This window comes from Nycticebus coucang, chromosome 14 (assembly GCF_027406575.1).
Source record: "Nycticebus coucang isolate mNycCou1 chromosome 14, mNycCou1.pri, whole genome shotgun sequence".
Lineage (NCBI taxonomy): Eukaryota > Metazoa > Chordata > Mammalia > Primates > Lorisidae > Nycticebus > Nycticebus coucang.
In genome coordinates, this window is record NC_069793.1 from 44,219,173 (window position 1) to 44,239,246 (window position 20,074).

Genomic DNA, 20,074 nt, shown 5'->3' on the forward strand with positions numbered 1-20,074 from the left:
GACCGAGCCTCAGGCAAGAGCTCAATGCTGTGGAGACTCATACAGATGTGTGTGGTTTTTTTTTTTTAATTAAATTATAGCTGTGTACACTAACACAATCGTGGGGTACAATGTGCTGGTTTTACATACAATTTGAAATATTTTCATCAAACAGGTTAACATAGCCTTCACAACATTTTCTTAGTTATTGTGGTAAGACATTTATATTCTACATTTAGTAAATTTCACATGTACCCTTGTAAGATGCACCATAGGTGTGGTCCCACCAATTACCCTCCCTCTACCCATCCTCCCCATTCCCCTTCCTCTCCCCTTTCCCCATATTCTTGGGCTATAACTGGTTTCATAGTAGGGCTGAGCTGTAATGCTTCTTCAGAAACGTGACTTTTCGTGATATTTCTCATAATGCCAACCTCCCAGCAGGCTTGTGAAGAAGCTTCAGAGAGAAGCGCTCAGAGTCCCTCTGTTGTGTGCCTTGGCATGAGTGAGGGAGGCCCCTGAGTGCTTTCCCCTTGAAGGACACCCTCACACACAGCATGGGCACCAACCGTACACTGCAGGCGGGAGCAGGGGAGGGAGGGCTCTGCGTCTCAAGAAGCAGTGTTCTGTCCTCACAAGTGCCTAGGGCTGAGACTGTCTTATGCACTTTGTTGCCTCGGTAGCACATGCCTTTGATAAAACTGAGCAGCAGAGGAGCCAGACCCTGGCCTGCTGACTAGTACCATGTGGACACCACGCACAGTGCAGGGAGACATGAGTCTGTGTGCACCAGGGATCTGGGAAGGTCCTCTTGAAGGGGAAGGCTTTGAATTTAACCTTGATAATGTAGAAGGCACTGGCTCAGCTGGGACTAGAACCCAGCTGAGTGTGCCAGGGCGAGGGATGCATGCCGGAAGAGGAAGAACAGGCACCAGGAGAAGATACTGAAATGGTGAGATAAGGACCTGCTGGGGAATGCAGGATGCCTGACCGATGATCCTGTCATCATAATGCTAGTTGGTCTCACTCAGAGCCGGCCAGAGATCTGTGGGCCTTATACACAGGAACTTCTACAGCCTGTGAGGTGCAGAATAGGCCTATGAGGTGGGTACCACGATTACCTCCATTTTACAGAGAGAAGCTGAGGTACACAAAAATCAGGTGACTGGCCTGAGACTGCAGGGAGGTAAGCAGTGGGGTGGGTCTGACGCAGGTGCCCGCCCCAGTGTGGCTCTCCAGCACAGCAGCATGACTCAGATGCTAGCCTGCTTGCACAGTGGTCACAGTTTCTCCACCTCCCACCAGCACACAGGCCACCCCTGGCCTCACTACGAGGTCAAAATATGGCTTGGTAGAAGTAGAAAAAGCCTAGCTTTTAACATTACTGGTTCCGGGCCAGGCATGGTGCTCATGCCTGTAATCCTAGCACTTTGGGAGGCTGAAGTGGGTGCACTGCTCAGGAGTTCTAGACCAGCCTGACCAAGAGCAAGAGCAAGATCCCATCTCTAAAAATAGAAAAACTAGCCAGGCGTCATGACAGGTGCCTGTAGTCCCAGATACTTGGAAGACTGAGGCAAGAGAATCGCTTAAGCCCAAGAGTTTGAGGTTGTTGTGAGTTGTGATGCCACTGGACTGTCACAAAAAAAAAAAAAAAATAGTTACTGGTTGTTTTAGACCTTCTTTACCCTGAGTTCTTGGCTCCAGGCACCTGGGAGGACAGGGCTCTGCTCCTGGAGACTAGAGCCCTCCCTCCCCTGCTCAGGCCTGCAGTACATGGTTGGAGACAGTGTTCTGTATGAGGATGTCGTCCAAGGGGAAAGTGAGTAGAGGCCCAGATGGTGCCCAGGCAGCCTTCCCTACCCTCACACCACAGCTCTCCACAAAGGGGCTCTGGTATCTCTCTTGTCCTGCTCCTACATCAAAACCACTTGAGCAACCTGCGGAGGGTGCAGATTTCCACCCCACAAAAACTGGTGAAAAAGACCATCTAGGAGTGTGGTCTGGGAATCTACGTCTTCTGGAACCTCAGGTGATCCTTACAATGAAGGAGCTGTTTCCAATCTACTTTTGCTCCTCTGGCTCCTTTCATAGGGCCAACCAGAGTGAATCACCCATCTATCCTCACATCCTCTCTCACTGCAGGAGAGAATGAATAGGTCTAAGAAAACACTTTCCAACCCTTGGCTGGGACTAGATCAGACTCCATCTGAACAGATCTCCATCAAGAAGCAGGAGCCAACCTACTTGCTGGCCACAGGGCCATTTCTACCTCGTAGTACCATCTGAACAGTCATAAGCACCCATTTGTCATAAGCCTCTATTTCCTCTTCTGCAAAACAGAGATGGTGAAAACCACTCCCTTGAAGGTATTGCAGCGAAAAAGCCAAGTTGCTGGTCATGGGGCAAGCAGGCTGTAAATGTGAGATGTTATTTTGGGGGCTGGTGTTATAGCTACCATTGTTCCACAAAAGAAGGAAGATCTGTATTTATTTTGGAAGATTCAGAATACCTGGTGGTCACATGCTAAATTGTCGGTCAGTTGACACTGCCAGATCGGGATGATCATAAAGAGCTACCAACACTGAGCAACATAAATGAACTCAATCGACTTAGCCAGAGACGGAACTTGCTGGGAGGATCTGAGGGAAGCCTCCTCACCTCCTTTCTATAACCGCCAAAGGAAAGCGGCTAGGAAATGCTTTTCCAGCAGGATGGCGCTGTATCATCAGGGCCGAAAGGGCCCCCAGCTGCAGCAGGCACAGAATGACCTCCTCACCTTGCTGGACTTGTGGTCCACGTTAAAAGTGGCAATTACCCCGTCGGTCAACTCCCGTCCCTCTCGAAGCACCATATACTCTGACAGTCGGTTTGCCAGGTAGGTCTTCCCGGTGCCGCTGGGGCCAGAGAGGATGATCCGCCGGTGCTCCCCCAGCAGGGAGACGTAGCGCTGCAGGATGGGCTTTGGAATCAGGGACTCAAACACCAGCGAGTCCAGGCTGTTTTCCGCGAGCCCTGTGTTTGAGAGAGACAGGGGGTGTGTGAAGCTCGGTAGACAAGGCAGCTCTCTGTGCTTGCCTAACTGGGGCCGCCCAGACCTGAGGTTATCTTTTTCCTCAGCAACCCACTCACCTGAGGTCACTGCCCATCCAGGTAGACTGGAGGCTGAGAGCAAACTGTCGCTGCTCCAAGAAGTCGCCCCCGTTCCTAAGCACTGTGTCCTTCTGGCTCCTGTCTTGGGTGACTTTTCCAGATTTAGACGCATGTGAATATTTGAGCTGTAGATCCTCATCTATTCTGTGCAGAATTCCTAAGGCTCTGGGTTCTGCTTGCCTGTCTGGGTACACTACAGTGCCTGCCCAACCACAACTGAGTCTTCTCTACTGCGCTTGCCAAACCCGGAGGCTGCCTCTTCTTTTCTCTCCTGTGTGCCAATGCTATCCACTCTAAGATGCACCACAGAGATAATAGTACTTTTGTCTTTAAAATGAGAAAAAAATCAAGAGGGGACGGTTTGATTCTGAGCCTCTGCTGAAATGCTACATTCTAGAACCTCTGATTGTCAATGAGTGGAAACTTTATCTTTCCCCTTTCCTACCTGGGACAACTTTATTAATCGGGGTTATTGGCTTTACAAGAGCTATTTTCTTGATACTGTCTCCAAGAAAAGATCCATCCAAGGTTCACTGTCCAGAACTTAGGGTGATTCTGTTTAAAAACTACATTTAAGATAATCAGTGTAAGTAAAAAAAGATAATCAGTGTAAGTAAAAAAAATAAACCCAAGAGGATTTATTGTTTTATAATAGCATCTTCCTTCCTCGTAATCATTCACTGCAAGTAGATCTCCCTGAAATGCATTTATATGCTTGTTTCTGATTTTTTTTTCCCCTAACTGCAGTGATTGTTCTAGAATGACCAAGATAAAGGTCCCCTAATGCCTTATGTGCTGGGGGCAGAGGCCTAAAACTTTCCAGCTACTGAACTCAATAAAGCCTACACCAGCTTAAACCTTGATGTGAAGTATGCAACATAGGATTTGGGGTCTAAACTTAGTAACAACAATGAATAAACACAGGACAGAACCTCTAAACCACCTCACTCTGCATATATGCTGCTGTTTCAGGGTCTCGCTATAAGCCCCCCAGGGAGTGACGTTTGGCTGACAAACTCCCTTCAAAACATACAAAGTCACACCCCCTTCCCCTGGTACCACTGAAGTGAATCGCTGTACTCATGAAATTCTTCCAGCTCAATCCTTGAGTGGTCTTTAGTGCCTTGAAGATGTTAAGTTTTAAGTACACAGGAAAAGAGAAGAGTCAAAAAATAAACCTGAGCTGATCCTTCGAGATCCTAAATCTTGATGTGCTGATAGCAGCAAAGGATCAGGCTCTGTGGGGGGTGGGGGCGTGTTCCACCAGCGACCAGATCATCTTGTCACTACAGAAGTTCGGTCTGGTCACAGTAAGGGTCATTCCTCTGACCCCTGTTCACCTGTAAAGTGAGCAGTGAACAGCACATGCCTGGCAGCAGGGATGAAATGCAATCTGAGCCCAGGATGTAAAGGCTTTCCTTCAAGGGTTCTTGTGAACAGTTGTTCCAGTGTGCCTTATACCCCTCTCTGCTTCCCTGCAGAGCATAACTCTTCTTTGTCACAGGTACTTCAAGTGAAGCCAGTCTAGCCCCTTTACCCAGATGTGTGGGCTTGTGACCCGGCTTGGCCAGATTCCCCTCTGTTCACAATGACTGATTCAATGATGGGCACTTGATACATGGTGGGCCAGGGTCACCCCTAATAATCTTGTATGACATTTTTCCAGAAAGGTTCCTTTAGGTGCCTAAAATAGATCAATTAATTAGGGCTCCCAGGGGTCACTTCATCAGCAATGTGCACAAAGCTCAGATAAGCACAGCTGTGGCGGACAAAGCTGAGGCAGGCTTGGTCCCTGAGCACCTGATCCATAAATTTCCCTTGTTGCTATAGCTACTTTTGGGTTGGTTTCTACCACTTGTAGTTTAAGGGCACAATTGTGGACTTCCACTTGCCACCAGGAGAAGGCTGGGTGAGGCTCAGGTAATATGCACCAACTGCCATCTGTAGAGTGGAGGTCTTAATTCTTGGTGATGGAAAATGTTAGAGGGCTTGTGAAAACCCTACCATCCAGGAAATAAAACTGGCATCAGAAAACTGGGCGGCACCTATGGCTCAAAGGAGTAGGGTGCTGGCCCCATATGCTGGAGGTAGTGGGTTCAAACCCAGCCCCAGCCAAAAAAAAAAAAAAACTGCAAGAAAACTATAAAACTGTGCTGCCAAAACTGTAGTTAAGATCAATGCCTTTTAGAGAAGGTAGGAAATGGGACAACACGAAGAAGGAGCCTAGTACATACAGTATTTATAAGAGTCTATTAGCCTATTACTCGAGTGGTTCGTTATGCATAGGAAATGATGGGGTTTTGTAGTTCAGTAAATTTGGAACAGACTGGATTAAACAGCCTTTTTAATCAGCAGGAGTTAGGACATTAAAGGACACAGACTTTAACACAGTGTACTCCTGCCCACTGGCCCATAAACCCAAACGGGATAAGGAAGTAGTTGCCCAGACTTCTTTGGCCATAAAAGGTGGTCCCCCCCACACCCCCAACACACACACAGAAAACTCTGTGAGCCTAGAGTTCCAAGGAACACACTTGGCCTGGGGTTAATATCTCTGGGTAATGAAGCCATCGGAAGCTCTGGTAGCTTCATGTGTGGGCTAGAGCTGTAGGAGTTTCATCAGGTTGCTCAGAGCGACTCTTCTGCAGGCTACAGCAAGTCGCAGTTTCCCCATCTGTAGAATGGACCACGTCCAAGGCTTGTTGGCAAGAGGAAGTCGCTGGGATTGGTAAAGCCTCATTTCAACAGGGTTATTAAGATTACACCATCTCAGAGTCATAAGGTGAATGGGATCTTTTGTTATATAATTATAGCAATAAACTAAAATGATTTGTTTCCGACAGTGGTTGAAAAAGCAAAAGACTGCTCAACTTACTTAGCTAAGAGTAACTGTGGTAGAAGGGAAAAAGAAAAAAGAAAAAGAGCAACCGACATCCATATGCACAAACAAAACGGTGCCTGCAAATGACCAGGCCAAGTCACGACACAAAAATTAGCCGTTCCTGAGAGCTCTAAACTTCCCAATCAGCCAAATTACCTTTGACGGTCACAGAGATGGTTGTGTTCTCCCCAACCAGATAGCCACAGGGAAGCAGCTCGGGCGTTTCAGAGGTGTTGCTGCGCTTTATTTCCCCAATGCTGTAGCCGAGCACACTGTCAGAATTCAGCCCGAGCTGACTCACTGGGTCCACGTGAATGATGTATTCCTGAAAAAAAAAAAAAAAAGTAAATAAATAAATAAAGACACCATCCAAAATGTGGCTAAAATCCGCCCGTGGCTCATGTTTTTACTGGGTGATTTACAACCACCTTTCTCCTCTGATGATATCTGAGTTGAAATTGAGCTGTGGTATGAGGGGAAGAAGAGCTGACTTTCCACTGGAATAATACCCTGGTATCCCAGCCTCTTAAAATACAGATTTATTTGGTTAGGAATGGGGAGAAAAAACAAACCCCTCACAAGACTGTGAACATTTAGTCTAGATGAGCCAAGCGTGGAAAAGCGAGGCTGCTCTCCCCGAGTTCAGCTGAAGTCTCCGAGACTTGGGGCCTGTGAATGGTGCTAGAAAATTTAAGAGAAAGTGATTCTGACAGAAAATCTCTCTCCCATCCTCTTCTTTTGGCTCAAAGATCAAATTGATGAGAAAGAGAACAAAACACAGGGCTGCCAGAAAAAGAAATCAGCTCTAGATCTTTTGTTTAAAGATAGAGTTTCACTCTGTTGCTCTGGCTAGAGAGCAGGTGTCAGCTCAGCTCACATCAACCTCAAACTCCTGGGCTCAAGCAATCCTCCTGCCTCAGCCTTCCAAGTAGCTGGGACTACAGGTGTGTACCACAAAACCTGGCTACTTTTTCCATTTTTTAGTGGAGATGGGATCTCACTTTGCTCAGGCTGGTCTTGAATTCCTGAGCTCAAGTCCCCTCTACCTTAGCCTCCCAGAGTGCTAGGATTACAGGTTAGCCACCACACCTGGCACAGCTCTAGTTTTTTTTTTTTTTTTTTTTTTTTGCAGTTTTTGGCTGGGGGCCGGGTTTGAACCCACCACCACCGGTATATGGGGCCAGCGCCCTACACCTTTGAGCCACAGGTGCCACCCTCAGCTCTAGATTTTTAAGAAGGAAAATGTGTGCTTAATTTGGAAAATGTTCCCTCTTAGGTAAGTGGCTAAAACTGTTAAACAAAAAACTAAGGTCCATGGGTTATGAGGTGGCCACACCGTGAGTTAGATGCAATCCTGGTAGCAGGCTTTGATCAGTCTCATTTCCTCACTTACTAAATCATCCCAGTGTGGCTCTTTTCAGCCCAAACGGTTGTTATTCTAATCCAAGGATGTGTCAACTCGCCATGAGCAGATAAGGTATGGGTTGGGTAGGAGAAGTGGTCTGTCCTAAACTGTTCACTCCTGGCCACATTTCTAAAGACGGGCTAAGATGAGGTACAGTCTTTGGTCAAAGACCAGAACTTTGTATGAAGCCACCTGCATCTAAAGCACTTGATTTTCAGCCACTGTGCTGTGGCACGTCGGTGTGCTGGGAAACTTTTTAAAGTTCATTAATTAAATTATTTTTGAAAGAAGTTCAAAGCATATTAAATATACTCTTTTTTTACTCTTTTTTGATCAACATAATTTAAATGGGCTGTGGGAGTTTATCTAAAGGTTCAAGTGCACGTGAGATTAAAAAAAAGTTGAAAAACACTGATTTAGATGATTAGAAAGACTATGGAGTACCACTTAAGTTAGACCAACTCAACGAGACCAACCTGGTCTAGTTCTAGATCCAGGACCTTGGACAAATACCTCGACCTGGGCCTCGCTTTCCTCACTTTTAAATGGGAAAGAAAACATGGGCTTAGCATGGCCTTTGGCACAGACACACACAAAATGTGGGCTATTATTATTATGAAGGGGATATAATTAAAGAACACTATGGTTGTTGACTTAGGACAACAGAAAAAAATTGCCAAAAGCTTCTTTCAAATTACTTTGTGCTCACCTTGGTACGCATTAGTTATTTTTCCTGTGGCACTCAATCTAATGATGTATTTAGAAAAGAAAAGAGAAGGATGTGTGCCAACATTCTTGACATTGGCCATTGATCAGATGTCAATGTCACTTGTAGCCTGAATCAGAGACTCCAGTGTTAGCACAGGATGCTGGATCAAATCGCCCCAAGATGCTGAATCTGATGGTCAAGCCCCAGCTATCGATCACATGCCCCAAAGCATATTCAATAGAACATAATTCTAAGCTAGAAAGAGATTTGGACCATAGCAGTTCACTGTGAAAGGATCAAATAATTGCTCCAAAGACTCTCTGGCCAACCATTAGGAAGGTCAGATGGAAACAGTTTGGCTAATCATCAGTCTACTTACCATCATCCTTCCATTCCATCAAGGGCCAGGGACCAAGTTTCAGCAACATAAGGATGTTGAGGAGGGAACAGGCCTCCTGGGAGATGGCCAGGCTCGGGACACAGCCTCCCTTCCCTCCCTAGCCCTCACGTCGGGTGTAACGCCGTAGCCATCACCTTGAAACACTTACTTTGAACAGCCGTCTAACCACCCCATCGAGCACATCCCACTTCGTCTTGCCACTAACTCCAATGCAGCCAATGAGAAAGACAGGTGGTCTGGAATCCTAAGGGTAAGGAAATGTGTGCAGGTGAAAAACAAGTGGATCTCATCTCACACCATTCAGCAGACGACTTAGATTGCCTTAGCACTCCACCAGTGATTTGAGAAGGGAACAACAGTTCTATTTGTTTCAACACCAGATATAACTTAGGTGGAATATTACTGCATTACTGCTCAAACAGCAAACCCTGGATCAGGAAGAAAGAAGCTCCTCTCTGGAATCTAGAACCTTCTGCTACGTGTGTACCTCACACAGGGCATGGATCACACATCCCTCTCCCCACTCCTGTTTGCCATCTCTCCCTTTTGAGACCTTGCTTATGAACTCACCTCTTCCAGGAAGCCTTCAGTAATTAACCCCTCCAGGTTCAGCGCTTACATTGCTTCAAAGGTTCTATACACAACTTACATAATAACACGTTCAGAACTTATTTATATTTAGCTTTAGGTATTCTTTTCTCTTATTTGTATATTAAATTTATCTCCTTTGTAGATCTTGTACTTCTTTAGGACAAAACGTGTTTCTATATTTTTCCTTCATTTTTGTTTCTAAATAGCACTTATTATTTTTCTTCTAATGAAAAGTTAATACAGGGTCAATTCAGAACACTAGTAAAACTCCAGGAAGATTACCCCCAAAATAATCTTTTTCAATTTCTTTTGCATCTCTGCCCATATCTCTGCATAACGGGGGCTAACTTATCACACTGATTAAAGGAATAACTGATAGAATGTTCCATTCTGTTTTTTAAAAATATCTGACATCCTCATAGGATTGTTGTTAGGAGAGTTGTGTGTGTGTGGGCGGGGGGGGGTTGCTGAAAGGGGAGGCAGTGGCATTTGGCAGTTAAGCAAAATCAGCAGAGAATAGAGCATCAGTCTTGCAATGACATGATCCGACTCCCACCACTTGCCCTGTGGCCTCAATAAGTGATGCTTGTCTTGGTTTTCTCAATTGTAAAATGCAGATAATAACCCCTGCACAACCAACCTCATCTGGATGATAGGATCCTGAATGTTATGATCTTTGACTTGTAAACTTTTGTAAAATGTAAGCTCTATCTGTTCATACTGATGCTCCCCAGAATAAATTGCGTTCACAGGTATCATCTGCATTTACTGTCAGAATGCTGTAAGAATAAATCCCCCCCAACCCCTGATAATCCATCACTCTACTAGCTACATCTTTTACATGGAGCTATGTATTATATCTTCCCAGAACTGATGATGCTAAAACCCGTGAGAACTGCAAAATTCTGGGTTTACCCCCTTTAATGAGGCTAACAAGCCAGCCATAGAGTGGAATCCCCTGGCAAAGAAAATTCTGGCTGTAGACGCTTTGTTCTGGTAGGCATTGTGGCTCCCTAGCTGTCTGGAACTACAGTAGCATATTGGCTAGAAAAAACTCAAGGGACCTTGAAATGCTAAGTCCCATTTATTTGAGAGATGGTCATTCAGAGCATCACTGGGTTTAATCATGAACTAAAATTCAACTTTTACTGTCAGCCCCTAATCCTACCCTAAAACAGTCTCTGGCAGTGGTGGAGATTGCAGAAGTTCCTAGACCCTGGAGGAAAACAGAAACTGGACTCAGAGCATGCAGGTTTCCCCCAGCCTTGGTGAGACAGGACACCCCGCTGCCAGCCACCCGAGTGCTCCTGGGCCTGGGATGCCTCTGTCCTCTGGTACCTGCTTTCTCAGCAGCCTCTGAAGACCTATAAAACTGGTGCCCTTGCTCAGCTGAATCCAGTTGGCTTATTTCTGTGCCTTGTATCCTAAATGTGCATAGCTGTCTTAGAAGTGCTTTGGGAATATATTAAACTCAGAAAAGCCCTGTCTGATGGATGTTAATGTTTAGTTAATGATGGGAAAGTGCAATGTGGGACCACTTTTGGTACTCTCCATTAGACTTTCAGACGAAAGAGAAAGGGAAATGCCATTCAGTCGGTTTAATTGTGTCAAAACGCTGCTGGGGATATGGTTAGTCAAGAGAAGCGTTAGTACCTGGTTTCCCCGAAAATAAGACATCCTTCGAAAATAAGACCTACTTACAGGAAAGATAAGATGTCCCCTGAAAATAAGACCTAGCGCATCTTTGGGAGCACACCTTAAAATAAGACACTGTCTTATTTTCGGGAAAACAGGGTAGTTATTTCCAAATCACCTGAGGCTCCAAGGTGATCTGGGTGTTATGATTAAATCACTAAGCTAGGTAGTTCTACCTGGGGAGGGAACAGGCAGAGCAGGGAAAGGGATCCAACTAACCTCCTTCCACTTCATTTCCTCCTGAAAGCTGACAACTATCTTAACATGCCTGCCTCCTTCCTTCCGAGCCGAGCATTCACCAGTGTCATCCAGCAACATGTCTGCGAATGGAAAACATCAACAGCCTTAGGCACATGGGGGCAGCAAAGCTGGCTTCCTGACACCCCCGCTGCTTGTTGGCACAGCAGCGGGACAAAGCAGGTGTCGGGGTGCGGGGGAAATGGGGTGGGATTTAGGGGAGGGGGAGAGGGCAAAATGGAGAATGCAGTCACAGAAACCAACGGTGGACCAACCAAGGAACCAGCAGGCTGACGATGCACCTTGCCAAATGGAAGTGCGAGGGAGAGACTCAACCAAAACGATAGCAATAGCATGGATAAAAAAGAAAAGCGTCAGCCTCAGTATGCTTACAAAGAAAGCCTAGATTGTGTTCACTGATGACTGCACGGGCCTAGAATCCATCCTGAAGGCAGGACGATCATAGACCAAGCCACTGCCCCGACTGGGACCTGCTGCTGTAGGTTTTTTATGCAGCACTCAGCTTGCAGGTCAGTGTCTTAAAATGGATCAAACAGAACTCAGCATGGTGGGTGAAGGGACCCAAGCTCAGGGCTTGGAGAGTTTGGGGTGCTGGAGCAAAGCATGAGAGCAGTCTAAAGGCTGAGCTCATGTTGGTAGCAGACACACACCCAAACACACACACCCCAAGTGCACACACACCTGTTGCCTCTCCATTTGATCTGTTATCTACTTGTCTTGGGGTTCTTGCTTGGAGACCAGAGTGTTAGGTGTGAGTCTGGTCTTGCCCCCAGTCCTGTGAGCTACTCACCCAGGCTGGTTGACTCAGTGAGGTTCAGGCTGTGCTGGGAGAACCCCATGGACTGCCTCGGGGAGGCCGAGATAGACACCTGGGAGGGGGCCCGGCTGCAGCCACTGCCTTGAGACTCCGACTTCAGCCGGTCATTCTCAGCTTTCAGCTTCTCTATTTCACTCTGCAAAGAGCAAGGGAGACGCTCACTGACTAGGCGGATTTAATGAGAGTAAGTCTTTTCTGGAGGAAGGATCTGACATTTCCTGCAGGAATTGGGTAGCTATCCCAAGCAAGGCAAGTCACACCATCAGAGAGAATCAGCAGTATTTGCTCCTCCGCTGTTCACACAAGGCGCGTCTGGCAGGACAGGGTGCATTCTTTCAGAGAACCTGCCTTTGAAAAGACCTGTGAAATGTTTCCTAGAGTCTGCTCTGAGTGTTAAGTGGCAGGGAGGCTAAAGAATCTAAGAGGTTTGTGCAAGATAGGCTTCTTTGCTGCAGGATGTCTCCGAACCTCCAGTGAGGTGCTGTGTTGTGAATCCGAGAGGCACGCAGTATGCGGCTCTCCTTCACAGAGCTGTTTCTGGAATGAGTGATTTAGGGAATCTCCTCTGGGAAACACGGCTCTCCAGTGATGCCCCAGTTAGCATATCCCACAGAAGTATTTCGTTTTACAACTGTTGACAAATAGCCTACTATGTGCAAGGCTCTAGTGTTAGGTTCAGAAAAGGGGGTGTAAAAAATAGCTCAGAAGACCCACATGTCTTTCCTCCATGGCAGAAGGTGAGAGGGATATGAAGATAAGGGCCCTGACTCCTCTAGCTGCCGAGACCTGGAGAGGCTTTGCAGACAAAGAGGCAGCAGGCTGAGTGTTGAGGGAAGGGTCCGATTTGGATGTGTGGAGGGATTCTCCCAGTGGAGGGAATGGTATAAAACAGAAATTTCCATCATAAGTGTCTGGCTGCTGAGTAGAGTCTGGAAGCTGGAGCTGGGGAGGGTGGTGTGGGTTAAGAGTGAAAGGCCCCCCTGAGAGGCCTTGAAGGCCAGCTGAAGGAGCTCGCGTTGCATGCCACAGGCAGCGGGGAGTCACTAGAGGTCTTGTGCAAAGGAGCAACAGAATTACCCTCATTCTTTCAAAAGACTGGTCTTTGAGCAATGTATGGGAGGGAGGGATGAGAGAGAGATTGGTGAAGCTGAGGGCTGCCACCAGATTCTGCTGCTGCCATTGGGCTTGGTGGAAAGTGGCCTCCTGGAATTCCCTCCTGGAGCCCCTTCCTGGATGGCCTTGAGCTCGGTCCAGGCCGCTGGGTGCTCACCTGCATCCTGTTCATGGCCTCCCTAAGCTGGTCGAGCTGGTGGGCAGAGCTGAGGGCTTCCAGGCGGATGTCTGTCAGCTTCATCTCCTTGTCTCTCAGCTCATTTCGGAGCTGCATGACTGTCTCAGCTTCGCTGTCCATGCACTCCGAAATCCTGGGGAAAGAGGAATGTTATTGACCACTGGGCCACGTCAATCGGCAGGTTTGGAGATTGCCAAAAAAAATTATAGATTTTAAGAAAGGAAAAAAACTGTATTTAAATCATAATACTTAATATGTACCATTAACAAAAGAGGAATAAAGTCACGGTTGAGCACCTCTTGTAATTGCAAAAGTCAAACGTGACGTATTAAAATTTTAATACAGTGTTTTCCTTCCTTAAAATGTGAATACATTTTGTGGGCACTTTCTGTATAACCAGCTGCCTGGTGCTTCCTGGAGGTGCCCAAAGCACCTGAGATCCACAGACTTTTATTACTGCTCTATACTTTCTTTGCATAGCTCTGACAATCAGAACAGCTTTTGTGTGCCTTTCATCAAGATTCCCATAACCTAGGGATAAGAAAAGCAAGCCAAAGGGGGTAGTGACCTTCAGGGTTTGATGCCCGCCCCCTTGCCCCTGTGTGTACACAGCTGGGCCCCTGTGATGACACCGCATGGCCTTTGAGTTCTAACCCCTCTCAGAGAAGAAAGGTCAACTGTGTTTTAAAGATTAGAAACTCCAAGGTTAAACAGCTGAAATGTGATTTTTATTTGCTAAAATGGGGAAGGAATCTGATCACATTCTAAAAACTCAGTCCCTTAAAAGTATATCTAGAGAGCAAGCTTCTTTAGTTTCCCCATTCCCCACACAGCTTAATACACTCATGGTAAGAAGGAAAACCTCTCGGGGGAGTTAGAGACCAGAGAGGATGATGTCACCTAAAAGGCTGAGGTTCTATCTGAAAACTGCAATAGCTTGGCTAACTGTCTTCCTTTCTCAGCCATGTACCCAAGATCCAGGTGGCTGCAGGACCCTGTTGAGTTCCTCTTTCTTAAGAGGTTGTCCCTGAGCTGTGCTTTGATTACTTAGGTTTACTCTTCAAACACTTGGTGGTCAGCACAAAATGGAAACTCATGAAAGTCACAGTGAATTGCAATGCTGAAAGAGATAGTTGTCTCAAAAATAAAAAAGTTCTGTGAATTTCAAATATCATAGGATCAGGGGTACTGGGTGATCCAGAATAGAAAGTTTTTGTTTTTTTTCCAGAATAGAAAGTTTTGACATTTCTTAGACTGAAGACAGAAAAACACAAACGCATACACACACCCCAAGTTCATAAAGTTACAAGGCTGAAGCTAACTATGTCTGAAAGAGATAATGAACATGTGAACTCCGTAGAAGTAAATGACCACACAAGCCTGCCCTCCACAATCCAAGAGCTGGATTTGGTGCCAAACAAAACCTGACTTGTAAAAATGGTTGAGGGTGTAGAAATTTTAATTGCTAAAGGAAAACGACTTATAAACTTCTAAAAGAGATGCAACTGTATTTCAGGGGAAGAATGAGAAGAAAAAACACTTGAGCAGCCAAATCTTTCTGTTGCTATTTTCCTGACCTGCACTTGAACTGTATTGATTTGAGGACACAAAGAGAATAAAAGTTGTCAGCAACATAGGAAGCTTCTCGGTCTTACAATCCTGAAAAGAAATAAAAATCCAAGGAACTCCTGAATGTGTAATTATTCCCATTTCATACCTAGGAGAAATAAAAGCCAATAGGTTTGGGATTATGGGGCTAAAGAGACAGAAATGTCTTTAGAATTCGGATCATCTTTTCTTTCCCAGCTCTCTGTGCTTTGAATAGCCTGTGGTTTATAAGGTTTAACTCTAGAGCATGCTTTTTTTTTTCTTTTGTTTGTTTGGGAGGTTTGTAGGAGATGCTTGCAAAAACTGGTTCTTTCTAAAAAGACTATAGTTTGCTGGTTTAAATGGAGTATAGGACTGAACAAAATTCCACTGTGATACGCTGGTCTTAGCCAAACTATGCCCTGCACTGATCTTGAAGGCTGATTCATTACAGAGAACAGTCTGTTCTGGTTCACGCTGTCTCCCACTGGTTTGTCCATGGCAAGGCACTGTGCTCAAGTCTCTTTCACATGGTCTGTACCTTTTCCTCAGAAAGCTTTCTTAGCAAGAGAGACAATGTCTCCTTGGCACCCACTTTGTGAGATATATCACATGGGTTACTTTGCGGAGCTTGGCCAAACAATGACTTTACAAAGGGAAGCAAACTAAAATGAGGGAAGTCTGTTGGGAGGACAAGGTCCTCTCGTGATCCCCTCAAACTGGTCAGCTTTAAGAAACACAGTGGTGAGCCCACCTGAGAGGGATGTCTACAACATACAGTGAAGCTGAAAATAAGTCCTGTGGCCATAACCTCAACAAAGTTTTAGTCCCTACCCCTGTAACTCAAGACAGAGCCTTCTCTCTTGGTTCTGTCCCTGAGTAGACTCACGCTACGTCACTGATAATTCTATTGCACTTAACAGGTTATCCTTTGCTTGGCTGTTAATTACGTTGACCAGCACATAATAGGTGCCCAGCAAATGCTTACTGAATACATTAACAACTGGGCTAAGCATTCGAAGTTTATTATTTCATTTACTTTGTACATTATTAACTCTATGCAGAGGTGTTATAATTATCTCTCATTTTTAAAATGAGGAAGCAGAGACAGAGAGTGATGACATGCCCAAGGTCACACTATTTAAAAACAACAGAGGCTGGCAGCACTCATAGCGCAGTGGTTATGGCACTGGCCATGTATACCCGGGCTGGCGGGTTCAAACCCGGACCAGGCCAGCCAAACAACAATGACAATTGCAACAAAAAACAGCCAGGCATTGTTGAGAGTGCATGTAGTCCCAGGTACTTGGGAGGCTGAGGCAAGAGAATCATTAAGCCCAAGAGTCTGAGGTTGCTGTGAGCTGTGACATTACGGCACTCTACCGAGGGCGACATAATGAGACTCTGTCTCAAAGAAAAAAAAAAAAAAAACAGAGGCAGGATCAAAGCTGCCATGTGTGCTTCTGCAACTATACCCAGGAGGTGCTCGGTACATGCTCATCCACTTCATGGACTACTTACTCAGGCAATGGGATGTATATTTTCCCCTACTCAGTCCCTCACCCATTATTCTAGCCTCTCCCGGCTGCCTTGTCCAGACGCAGGGCTGGTAGCATGCCTAATTTTAAACGCCTCAAGTATGGGAAATGTTGCCTTCCCACAACGACCATTCCTTTCACCCACGGGGTGGGGAATTTTCTAAGCCCAACCTCTCTGCCTTTGGTTTTTTTCTTTGAACTCCTTCTCACATCCAGATTTGCACATTCTTATAAACCTTTCAAGGTTAGAAATAAGCACATGCTCTCAGCCCGCCCTTTGGAAAACTAGACCAAAAACAAACATCTCCAGTGTCCGTGGATGCTATGGAATGTAAGAGAAGGGTTGGGAGCCAAGTCTGCCCTGCCCAGTCCCTCTGGGGAGCGTGGCTGGAAGGAGAGGTCCTGCCCAGTGAGCGCATCACCACCACTCTCTCCTCGTCTTACTTGGCCACCCGGTGCTTCTGGCCCGGCTCCTACTCCCCCCTCCACTGGTTTCTTCTCTCTGCTCCCAGTGTCCACCCCCTGCTCTGGCTGGCTGCCCTGCTTTCTCTTCCAGAACTTCAAATATCAGAGAGCTCCAGAGCTCAGTCCTTACACTTCTGCTCTTCTTCATCGCCCTCAGAGAAGCCTCCCGACTATGCAGCTTTCAACAACACCCATGCACCCAAGTCTCCCAGTGTCTCCCAAGTCTATATGCCCTGGGACTCTGGGCCAGCATCTCCATAAGGGTGCCTCCCGGTCATCCCAAACTTAATGTGGCCAAACCAGAGCTGCTGACCTCTACCCTGTCCCCATCGGAGACTCTCACCCACCCCAAGTTCTCAAATTGTGAGTCTAGGAATATCTGAGGATTACTCTTCTCTTTCCCTCACATTGCATATCTGATCCGTCACCGTGGACTGTCAGCCTTTCTTCAAGAATATACTCTAATTCCATCCAGAACGCAACACCAGCATCACTCTTCTTTCCACCCAATATTTGAGTGCCTGCAAAACCAACAGGGTAGCTACCTCCATGAAGCCTCTTCTGTAGATTTCAAGAGAGGACAGAGAACAAATAACCAGGGACAGCCTGCAGATCAGGTGTTGAGTGCTGGTATATGCAATGGTGGGGAATACAGCAGGACAAGGGGACGGTGGGAGTGCTGGCTGGTGGTGGGCTGTGGCTTTATGAAGTGTAGATGGGCAACACTTTATATATAAGGCCACACTGAGTACAGACCTGGAAATAAATACCAAGAGAAGAGCATTACCAGGCTGAGGGCACAGCGAGGCCTCGAGGAGCAGAGTGCGCCAGATGGGCTGGGGTGGCACCAGCCTCCAGGGCATCTCCTTTCCTCCCTTTTTCCTTCCTGAATCCACTAATTCAGGTTATCCTCATTCCTGCTTAAAACTCTTCCCCATCTGCCCAGTCCACACAAAATCAGACACACATTCACTTCAAAGCAGCACTGTTCTAGGGAGGCCTCCTTTCCCATGCTGGGGAAGTCCTGCTGGCCGTCCCTCTCCTTCTCACATCCACGACGCCCGTCTCCACATTAGGGTCCTTGTGGTCAGGAAGGCTGCCCTGCTCACTGGGGGCTGGAGTGGCAGAGGCCGCTATGTGCTCACTGAAGCCCATTTCCATTTTCACTTCCTCCCCTGGAGGTAGTAGAGCCCTGAGTCCACGTCAGTGGACAGTGGGAAAAGGTAACATGTGTGCCTCTTCCAGCCCAGTCCCTACGACCCTCCTATAGGCTCCTCTGCCCTCTCTCCCCTCCCTTACCCAATGGCTGGGCACAGAGTGCTGAGCAGAAGACTCAGGCCTCATGGACAGCAGGAACCTCAGTGCCCACACCACCACAGAACAGGCTGCCTGCTGACTAGGAATGTCTGCAATGAGTTTGGAGCCACAAATAAACAGTCATATGCAAAGCCACTGAGATTTGGGCTGAGTTTGTTACAGCCGCTAATGATACTGACCAGAACTGACTCAGTGGCTCCTTCCACCATGCAGATCTCAGCTGAAATGCCACCTCCTCCAAGGGGCCTTTTCGGACCACTCCATGTAAGGGTTGCTACTCAGGTACTCTATATTCCAGCACTATTTTAATTCACAACATTAGCTCTTAGCTTTATCTGATTTTTCCAGTTTATTTGGGATTTGTTTAGCACCCTTCTTTCTACTTGGTACATGTATATTGGGTCTACTGGAGTAGAACTCTGTCTTGTAGACTGCTGTAACCAGAGCTGAGATGGGTGGCTGCCACAGAGTAGAGCTCAGGAGCAGAAGGACCTGAACCATATGCCCTGTCTCTACCGGTCCCTACTCTCTGGGGGCTGGAGAATCTGTTCTCTCCAGAACACCTGAAAAGAGTGCTCTGCTCACACAGGTTGCTCCACACAAAGTTTAAATCGGTAAATAAAAACATGATGAATTCCATTTACTCCTGATCAGAAAACAAATGAGCTGGCATGCTCTGAGATGAGAGTCACAGCAACTTGTTTCGCTGCTCAGGCTGGAGTGCAATGTCATCATCATAGCTCAAGGCCACCTCAAACTCCTGGGCTCCAGCGATCCTCCTGCCTTGGCCTCCTAAGTAGGTGGGACTACAGGTATGTACCACAACACCTGGCTAATTTTTCCTTTGGGGGGGGGCGGGTAGAGATGAGGTCTTACACTTGCTCAGGCTGGTCTCAAACTCCTGACTTCTTTTTATTTATTTATTTATTTTTTTTTTTTATTGTTGGGGATTCATTGAGGGTACAAACTCTGACTTCAATTGATCCTTCTGCCTTGGCCTCCCAGAGATTACACAGTAGGATTATAGGCATGAGCCACCACACCCAGCCTGTAACTTCTGTAACTTGCTCCTTATTTACTTCTTGGGCACTCTGGATATCTAACAGGACACATTCTCTCTATCATTCATCTAATCCCTCACATGCGGGGGCTGGGGACCACAGGGACACGTTGGAGTCTGGTCCTTAAGGCTCTTCTTTCTCCTGCTCAGATTATTGTCCTCTCCCACAACAGAAAGAAGGACACATCCCTATGGCCACCTTCTTACTAGGGTGCTCCTCGGGAGAAGAGGAGCTGATAATCTAATTAGAATGGCGTCCCTGACAGGGCCATGTTTCACTAGTGGGTAGGGAGGCTTAAAATCAGTGACCCCATAGTCCACTTCCTTTCGTCCATGCATTTGGTGTGCTACAAAGACCTGGCCTCTGGACAGACTGGTCTTCCCTGCACTCATGTGGAAAGCCACTTGGGCAGGACTTCAGGACACTTATGTAAGCTGCTATCTCTAGCAGATGGGCTGGGTAAGTGGACTTAGGGTCAGCTCCGTAGACCCAGCTTCCCGAGAATGAAGGAAGATGGAACAGGAAGAATGAAACTCCAATGCACAGTGTCTAACTTGGCCCTCCCAAGAATCTATCAAGGCAGATATAACGAGCTCCATTTTTACTAGTGAAGAAACTAAAGTTTACAGAGCCAGACCTCTTTTTCTAACCCCTATCTCAGTGGCTATTTGGACCACAACCACAACTCCCCTCTTCGCCCAGACGCTGTCTGATCGTGCTGATAACTTTCCTCTTCTTCAATTCTAGGCCTAGAATACCACGGTCTCAGAATGAGTTCAGCCTCACTGGGCACAGGCAGCCTTTCTCACTGCTGCAGGGAACAAGCTCTTTTATACCCATTTACCACGTTCAGTCCTTAGGTTAGAGTAAGCAGGCAACAACCATTAACCCAGTTTGACAAAGACATGGAAACAAAGAGAGGTTAAGCAA

The 20,074-nt window shown here is 46.7% G+C and overlaps 1 protein-coding gene across 5 annotated transcripts in view; it reads right to left on the reverse strand.

The window, feature by feature from the left end:
- NAV2 (neuron navigator 2) overlaps positions 1-20,074 on the reverse strand; it is a 434,895-nt gene that overhangs the window by 15,895 nt on the left and 398,926 nt on the right. For 4 of the 5 annotated variants that reach the window (XM_053560432.1, XM_053560431.1, XM_053560433.1 and 1 more), the window contains 6 exons: positions 13,156-13,309; positions 11,859-12,021; positions 11,030-11,130; positions 8,673-8,768; positions 6,167-6,335; positions 2,756-2,991 (listed from right to left, as the gene is read on the reverse strand). In XM_053560432.1, coding sequence (XP_053416407.1) covers positions 2,756-2,991; positions 6,167-6,335; positions 8,673-8,768; positions 11,030-11,130; positions 11,859-12,021; positions 13,156-13,309 — 919 coding nt within the window. Of the gene's footprint in view, positions 1-2,755; positions 2,992-6,166; positions 6,336-8,672; positions 8,769-11,029; positions 11,131-11,858; positions 12,022-13,155; positions 13,310-20,074 lie in introns of those variants that run through there. The other variant, XR_008374143.1, reaches the window with a different exon arrangement.